Genomic DNA, 9,154 nt, shown 5'->3' on the forward strand with positions numbered 1-9,154 from the left:
GAGCATTAGGATTGTATCCTGCTTTATGCTGTTGTGAGAAATACTACATTGTTCTCTTAGAGAACAAGTGCAAATATTCTAGGCCATCACATTTGTTAGGATGTCTGTGTCAAAAAACAGGACATCAGGTGTCAGCAAAGATGTGATTGGACCCTTGTGCTTTTCTTATGAGAATGTAAAACTACGTCACTATAGAAAACTATGTGATGCTTCCTTGAAAAATTAAATATCAGACTGTTATGTGCTCTAGCAATTCTGCTTCTAGGTATATACTCCAAAGAATTAAAAGCAAAGATTTAAATACACTTTTTATACCCATGTTCAATAGCAGTAGATTATTCATAGTAGTCAAAAGGTGGGTAGCCCATAATCCCAGCACTATGGGAGGCTGAGGCAGGAGGATCACAAGCTTGAGCCCAGCCTGTGCAACTTAGTGACTTAATAAAACCCTGTCTCAAAATAAAATATAAAAAAGGGCTGGGGATATAGCTCAGGGAGAATGACCAGGGTTCAATTCCCAGAATCATTCTCCCAACTGTCCAAAGTAGAAACAACTGAGGGGTCCCTTGCCAGATGAATAGATAAACAAAATGTGGTATTTACACATAATGGAATATTATTTAGCCTGAAAACCTTCACTATACAGAAACATGCTACAACATGGATAAAGACATAAGTGAGGGCTGGGGATCTAGCGCAGCGGCACAGCACCTGCCTGGCAAGCGCGACATCATGAGTTTGGTTCCCAGTACCGGAAAAAAACAACAACAAAAAAAAGACGTAAGTGAAAAAAGCCAAGCACAAAAAGACAAATAGCATGATTGTACTTTCGTGAGCTATCTGGAATAGTCAAATTAACAAAAACAAAGTAGAAGGGTGGTTATCATGATTTGGAGGAAGACAGTGTGGACAGTTAATGCTTAGTGGGTACAGAGTTTCTTTTTGAGATAATGAAAAATTTCTGGTGATAGGTGGTAGTGATAGTTTAAGAACAGTATGAATGTGCTTAATGCTACTGAACTATACACTTAAAAATAATAAATTTTATGTACAGTGTGTATGTTACTATAATAAAAGTAGCATGTAATGCACATTGTGCGAGCACACTGATTTTTCAAAGGTAGAGTTTATCACTATGGTTTGGTAACAATGTAGTAAGGATACATACAGTTTTGTGAAGCTTGTTTTCAGTTAAATACGAATATGTGTTTATGAGTTTGTGTGTGTGTATGAGAGAGATTTGAGTTGTCCAGAGTATTTCTTGCTGATGTGATTGATACTCCAAAACATTTAAAAGCCATTGCTGTCCAGAAATTCTTGTGTCTGTGTTATAGAGTTAATAACTTTCAAGATTTTTTTAATGTTAGCCCATAGTGATGCATTCATATTTGAATATATTTGTGGATGCAAATGTAAATATGAAGTAAACCCTGGGTAGGCTCAGATATTTTCTGCCTTTTATTGTGGAATAAAGAAGTACTGGTCATGACTCATTAAGTTGATTTTGTGACCTGCCATTTGAAAATTACTGTCCTAGGTTGCATTCCTGGGAGAAGAAATACTGAGTAACAGGGTAAAATCTAAACTTTATTGTATTTGCTATATTTTAATGTATATTTATTCTTCAATGGAGTGATGAGGGTTGATGCTGCTTTGTAGGACTCCGCTTGGGCACGTGGAAAAGTGAAAAAAAATGGTTGTCATAGTGATAGAGAAATGCTATTGCCATTCAATAGACAGGAGCTGGAATACTAAGTTTTCTAAAACATAGACCATAGCACTGCACAAGCCATGATTGTTCTGTCCAGAATGTGTTCAGTAACTTCATTGGGAAATACTGTGCCTGAAAGTATTTTTCTACCATTTCCTTTTTTGTCTGTTATTTACTGGTGATGTTATACCAGGGGCCTGGGGTATGGCAGAAAGAGCACAGGGCTGGAAGTCCAGTATCCAAGTTTGAGTCTTGCTACTTGACTGGCTTGGTTGCATCCCTGGACATGTTGTCTGATCTTGCCACAGTCAGTTCCCTGATGCAGAAAATGGAGGTAATAATACCTACTTCTAAGGATTTACATGAAGAAAATCAGGTTTTGAGTGTTTGATGTGTAGTGGTATGGTGCCTGGTACGTAAGTACTTCTTCCTATATTATGAGTTGTACTACAGAATTTACCCATTTGTTCAGTTAAACCCATTTTCTCAGATGCAGAGATATTTTCTTATTTAAACCTGGCCTTTACTTTTTCATAAAGATAAAAAGAGAAATGTTGGGTTAATTGACATGAAATATAAGGATTAAAAAATGTTTATTTCCAAATGTCTCTCATTCTCATTTCTTCTGCTTTGTCTCCCCTTGATTGCTTTCATCCATACTTTTATTGTTGAGCCAGTTCACATGAATGCAGTAGAACTGACCACACCAGCAACGCAAGACCAGAAATCTCCGAATTCTGAGTGGTTGGTCCGGACCTCTGCAGCAGACAAAGCCGCTGACTCAACTACAGCAACATTTTTTAAAACGCCACAGGAGAAGAGCCCTGGATGCAGCTAGAGTTTGGGTTCCCTCCCCTGGGAGCTGGCTGCAAGTGTTATCCAGTCTTGCAGCTCCTAGTGGACATTCCCATCCTTTCACCTCCAGGACCGACACCTCTGCACTCACAGCTGCCAGCTCTCTTTGAAAGTCATGTTGTGGGAACCTTTTTATTTCTTTTTAATAAGTAAAGTGTTGAGGCAGCAGTTTTCTTATTTTAAAGGTCATCCTGTGCTGTGTGTGTTACCTTATTGCTATCCTACTTTCACCTACAGCTCTTTATAGAGCCGTTCATTTTTGTAGGTATGTCTTTTTTCTTGAAAAACTAGAACTACTTTTGCACCCCTCTTGTGTACAGCCTTTGGTGCCATTTAAGGAAGGCCCAAATTTGCAGCCAATCCAAACAAATTTCTGCGTGGAATCGTGTCTGCAGCAGAAGAGGCCTGCCTAGAGCCAGGTCTTGATTCACTCAGAGTACCATTAAGATAAGTGTCTGAGTTCGCAGTTTGGCGCACAGGCCTAGGGAACTTCTTCGGCTTTTCTGTGGTGGTCTGATGGGGTCACCAGCAGCTGCACTATACCTCATCTTCAGTGTGTTTGTGTTCTGTGGAAAGAGGGCACATCTACACGCACAGATAGGTGTAATGAAGAAGATGGTTTACATCAGTGACTGTCTCGGTGATGCAGACACCCTGCTGCAGCACGTGTGCCGTAGGTTCACCACCACAGAAACTTCAGTAGTCAGCAGATTATGTCTTACTGTTCCGTGTCACCGTGTAAGCCTTTGTGTCCTGAGTGGGACTTTATTGTTGGTGTTATATATAGTCAATAACCTGCAGCAGAACTTGATACTCTATTATAATAATGGCTGCTTGGGGCCATGCTTGGGGGAGGAAAAATGTCTTTTTGACACGCCTTTATACTTGGCGTGTTTATGATGACTCAGCTACACATCTCTACAGTAGTGCCGGAAGTCAGACACTACTTTGTCAAAATGAGGAATCAGTGACTGCCTGGAGCTGCTGGAGAAAAGCCACACTTTCTAAAAAGTATTACCAAGAGTGTCTGTCACTGAGGAGCCTGGTCGACAGAAGGGGTTTTTTTTTGTTTTGTTTTGTTTTTTGTATGACTTGAGTGCTTTTACTCTGAAATACTTGGAGCTGTTCGCTAAATGCTTTCTGTTCTGGTCACATGGAAAGGAACATTCACCCTGCACGTGGATGTGTTGTTGGTTATAGGTGCTGAGAGGGATACACCTTTTCTTCTCAGAGTGTGATGGTCCCTTCCTCCCTCAAAATGCAATTCATGATGGGTTGATCTATCATGTTCCCTTTAAAAAATTACTGTTCTTATCAGAAGCTCTGGAATTGCTTTATCAAGGAATGGGCAGATGCGTGGGTGTGAATCTGGTTGGAATGGGGGATTAACACTTTATGTAAAACCAGGAACATGTCAGTCGACCATAACCAGGAGTTGGTGGAAGGAGAGGGGAATGGAGATTGTGGGTGGGAGGGAGGTAGACAGGTGCCAGCCCAGCATCCTGGAATCACCCTTGGTTCTCACGTAGGAATGGGTATACTGACAGGGTGTCGAGGCCGCACTTCCTTTCCCTATGGGCTGCACCCACAGAAGTACTGAAAATGTCTTGTCTATTGGATAAATGAGCACTACTGACTTGGTGATAAAAGTACATTTTATTGTCATGTGCAGTGTCACCTAGTCCTCACAGTGGTCTTTTGGCACATACTTCTAACATGCTTGGTAGGATTTAAGGAACAGTTTTATGAATACAACTCTTCGTCTTTGTGCTGAGTGAGCTCTGTGGCTCAGGCAGAGATGAGTCCTGTGATCATGACCTGTTAAGGCCTCAGATGCAGAGGGAAATCCAGCATCTTCATGACCTGTTGTATACGAGTCCCCTTTTTTAACCTATACCTTAATATGATTTATATATGCAACCTTATTTACATTTTAAACATTTCTATGAAGTCATGCCATTTTACAGAGTTGAAAACAGTCATAGAATTGAATGACTTGCCCAAAATCACATGACCAAGCCTGGACTAAAATCCTAGACTGAAGATTTTTTTGCCTTGGGTTATACTCTTGTTGCGCTGGTAGACCTGAGCAGTCTGAGACCAACGTTTATGAAGTAGTTTGCCATGAATGCTTATCATTTCTCTTGGGCATGGTTTTCTATATCTTCTGAATACTTTCGACAGGGATCACCCAAGAATGCAACATCTACCTATAATAAATGGGAAGAAAATTAGTTGCCTGAGTGAATATTAAGCTCACAAATACTTTCCAATACAGGGTTGTAAATTGCTCTCATTTTAAGGTGCTGAATGTGCATGGTTAAGGAATTCTTAATCAATTTATTCTGCTTGGTTTTTTTTAATTAAGTAGTTCCAAAGGCTAACTTTAGAATCAAGTGTATTTTAAATCCTAAATCTTAAATTTCTTTTTTATATGGCACAGTATATAATGTAAGACTCTTACATTTCAAGGTAGTTTCAAAATTAGATTTTGTAATCAGTGTTGAAAAAGACATATTTGATGATAGTCAAGCTGGGCATGGTGGCGCATGCCTGTAATCCCAGCACTTGGGAGGCTGAGGCAGGAGGATCATTGCAAGTTTGAGACTAACCTGGATTACAAAGTGAGCTCACGGCCAGCCTGAACTGCATAGCGGGACCCTGTCTCAAAGAGACAAAAGACAAAACAAACAAATTAATGATAGTCATTGAACATATATGTTTGATCTGCTGAAAAGCCTGGCTGAGGGTGTGTTCCAGTTTTTATTTCTAATTCTGATTTATCCCAGTTTACTGCACAAACTCTCTGAATCCTACTAGTTTTCCACAGTGGCAAAAGTCAAGATACCTTTCCTACTTGCATGAGAACCGTTCATTAAATGTTAGTTTTACTTATGAATAGAAGAGAATTTGAAATTATTCATATAGGGTTTTACTTATGAATATAAGAGAACTTGAGATTAGTTTTCAGGTGGAGTATTTTAAAGGAACAACCTCATTTGTAACAAAACTCTTGTTGCTTTTTGGTAAGAATTAATGAAAAGAAATTAGTAGTTGTTTCTGTGGTTCCAGATCTGGAGGGGGCAGAATACAATTTTACTGAGGAATGGTTGGGAAATAGGCCACACTTAGTATTTAATTCTTTAGAAATCACTTGCAGTTAAACATTTCAGCTAACATTGTGTTGCTGGGCTGTGAAATCAGCTTAAAGCTAAATGATGCAAAGTGGAAATGGAGCATCTTATACTGTTAGCTGCAGATGGCCCCTTTTTAAGAAAAGCTAAACACCTAGGACAAGTAATTAAAATAGAAATCCCGAGTAGATTAATCTGACTTATCTTCATTTTGGAATTAGAGACCATACATATTCCTTCCACAGCCTGGGAAGTTCTAATGGTGCCATGTTGTTTTTTGTTTTTATCTTTTTGAGACAGGGTCTCACTATGCAGTTCAGGGTGGTCTTGAACTCACTTTGTAGCTCAGGCTGGCCTCGAACTCACAATGATCCTCCTGCCTCAGCCTCCTGAGTGCTAGGATTACATGTGTGCGCCACCATGCCTGGCTAACAGTGCCATGTTACCGTGAAAGCCACTTGGAGTTGAAAAGTTACAACAGTATTGACACAAAGGAGGTTGGCTGGCCCAGGCTTTGGTAGTGGGATGGGTTCTTTACTTAGTCTCCAGGGGAAGGTTCCTTGTGGTATGTGATTCATTTCAGGTTTTTGCTTAATTTTCACTTCATTACTATGATTCTGCACGACACACTTCCACTCTACCCCCTAGGAGACTGTGCAAAAATCTCAGCATTTGATGCTGTAGTCAGTAACCTGCAAATCTTCTAGACCTTATCTGAGCATGTGCAGACTTGCTGTAGCAGCCGTGGGTGCAATCTAGGTGAAACTTAGCTTTAGAGCCTGTGCCATGTTTGTGGATGGTGGGAGCGATGGTAGAAGCACTTTGTTCTTGTCAGCTGCTTCCTTTGCTAGTGCTTGAGCCGCCACTTGTGCTTGTCAGTTATTTCCCTCTTGCTTGCTCCTATTGAGAGAACAGAGGTACTGCTGCTGGCAACAACCAGAGCTTGTTCTGATCCATCAGAGAACTGCAGCAGAAGGCAGAGGTGAGGAAAATGGTAAGCTCCACCACCAGGCACTAAACACACATGCCCAGAGATGCCGTCTCCTTGGTTCAGGTGAGAACAAGATGAATGTCCAGTGCCTGGAAACAGCAACACAGACAATAAATAAGATTAGCATTGTTTCTGAAGAGTGTGCATTGTAAGCCCAACAAAATTATGTATGACCAAAACAAATTTTTCTGTAAGTAGACAAAATCATTTAGCAAAATTGCCAGATGTGGAGAGTAAAATTTTTTCCAATACTTAAAGTGTTGAAGAAGGGGGCAGACCCTGAAGCTGTTTACCAAGGAATGAATCCATCTTGGGGAGTGGAGAGGTGGGAAGGCAAAGGGGAGGTGCACGGAGCAGGGCTTCTGCAGCTTGATCCCTAGGCCAGCAGCCTTCTCCCCCAACCAGTCCTCCTGAGTCAGAAGCAGGGCTTTAAACGAAGCCCCACAGGAGCCTTGCGGTGCTGAAGTTTGAGAACCATGGGTTTGTCACGGTTAAAAAGAATTGCTTTTAATGTGTTAGTATCTTGGCTAAGCTCCAAGCTGTTGTTTTGTTTTTCTCTGTAAGTAAAGAGATGTTTTGTGTATGATTCTTTGCAGAAATTGTTCATGTCTTTATCTCCCACATTTTCCCCCGTAAGTTCTTGAAAAAAATGGAAATTTTGAGAAAGGCTCATGTGGAAGAAAATGCCATCAAGTCCCTATTTAAATGGATGGAAATAACTTTTTAAAAATCGGCAAAAATGTAGCAAAGAATTTTTAGTGTTTGAGTGATGGTCCTTGTTCATAATTGACAGTAAAAACAGTATTTGTTTAAAACACTGCCACTCTTGAGTTTGCTGTATTTGTTGTATCTTACTTCCAGGGCAAAGTATTTTCCAGCGTCATTGTAATGACTTCTTTAATGTATGGCTCATAAAATGAAAAAAAATAATTGGAAGAAAATTTGAGTAAACAGCAGGTGTGTAATAAATACCTGTTGAGTTTATTATAATATGCTAGGACTTAATCTCAGTACTTCAGAGCATGCAGTTTTCTGCATTCCCACTTCTACTTCATTGGCTTTGTTGTACATTTCAGCTAGTTGAGTCTGCAGGGGTTAGGAACCAATAACAATATGCTGATATTGCTGTCTGACTCAGATTAAGTGTTTCAGAATATCATATCCTAATCTTAAAATTTTGGGAAGAAATCATGACTGTTTTTGTATTTAGACTGGGTCCTGGCATGTTGCCAAAGCCCACACACCCGTGGCCTCTCAGAGACTGTACGGGCTCAGGAGTTCGTGTATTTGCAGTGGATGTGCAGTGTTCTCCAGCAGTGTTTCCTTGGGTGCTTGTGTGAAGCCGTTGAGCCATCATATAAATTCCTATGGTTTTCTTTTTTAAAACAGTTTACAATTTTTCTCTCCCATCTTGAAGACCAGTTAAAACTACTGGTGGCCAAAAAGTCAGTGTTATTACTTATCAAGAAGCCTTTTAGTGTTTCTTTGAAAGTTACTTCTGCCTTTTGTAAATGCCCTGAAATATTTTACATTAATGAAAATACAGTATCAGAGAACTCAAAAATTGCTGTGGTAGCTTTAAGTTAAAATCATGCCATTTCACTGTGGATAGATTCTACATCTTGTTCCTCCCTGTAGACCAAGGGAAAAAACCTTACCACAGAGTAAACCGATGCCAACAGTTTAAGGCTCAGTGTACATCTCAAGTCCCCTCCAACTGTCAGCAGCTTGTACAGACTGGCCATTCGAAATCCTCACTGCCTCTATCCACCTCAGAGGCTAATCTTATCCTCTCCCACCAGATAGTAGCACTCTGCAGAACTTCGCTTCACCCTCACATACCTCCGTACCTCTTTGCCTTCTTTGCAAGCACCTGTCCTGCCCAGGAAGAATCACCGCTGTGCACTTGCGCTGTCCTTCCATCAGTACCTTGCTCAGTCTAGCTGCGTGCACTTTTACACTAAGGTGTTCAGAGAACCTTCTTCACTCTGCCTACCACTGAAGTATCTGCTCTCATGTGCTCTCTTGAGTCTGTTCTACAGTCCACTGAAACAGTGGTTTTAACTCTGGCTGTGCATTAAGATCACCTGGGGTGCTTTAAAAAAAATTGAAATTCCCCAGCTGAATGACAGGTTACATCAGAACAGAGTGGGGTGGGGTGTCCTTCAGTCTTTTGAAAACAGCAGCAGGGACTGAAAGCCACTAGGCCAATACCTGACCACTGTCCTCACCATTGTTAAATTTATTCTTGCTTCGTTCAGTGGTGACTTTAGCTGCCAAAATTTAGTCCTCAGGTTAATCTTTATGGTATTGGTGTTTATAACTACTACTTTTCTCAAGAGAGCAGGTTAGAAGTGGGAGAAGTTCAAAAGAAGTGGTTTGCTGTTTCTCCATTTCAAGGGGTAAGAAGATGGATTGCTAGTCTAGCATAGCTTAGATGTCTGTCTCTGCCTTCACCTGCAT

General features: G+C 40.6%; 1 protein-coding gene across 3 annotated transcripts in view; it reads left to right on the top strand.

Moving 5' to 3' along the window:
- Positions 1-4,800, top strand: part of Gpatch2l (G patch domain containing 2-like) — a 49,056-nt gene extending 44,256 nt beyond the window's left edge. For 2 of the 3 annotated variants that reach the window (XM_005390152.1, XM_005390151.2), the window contains exon 10: positions 2,389-4,800. In XM_005390152.1, coding sequence (XP_005390209.1) covers positions 2,389-2,549 — 161 coding nt within the window. In that variant the 3' untranslated portion in view covers positions 2,550-4,800. Of the gene's footprint in view, positions 1-2,384 lie in introns of all 3 variants that reach the window. The other variant, XM_005390153.2, reaches the window with a different exon arrangement.
- Positions 4,801-9,154: the final 4,354 nt, after the last annotated feature.

This window comes from Chinchilla lanigera, unplaced genomic scaffold, assembly GCF_000276665.1.
Source record: "Chinchilla lanigera isolate Chin_1 unplaced genomic scaffold, ChiLan1.0 scaffold00037, whole genome shotgun sequence".
Taxonomy (NCBI): Eukaryota; Metazoa; Chordata; class Mammalia; order Rodentia; family Chinchillidae; genus Chinchilla; species Chinchilla lanigera.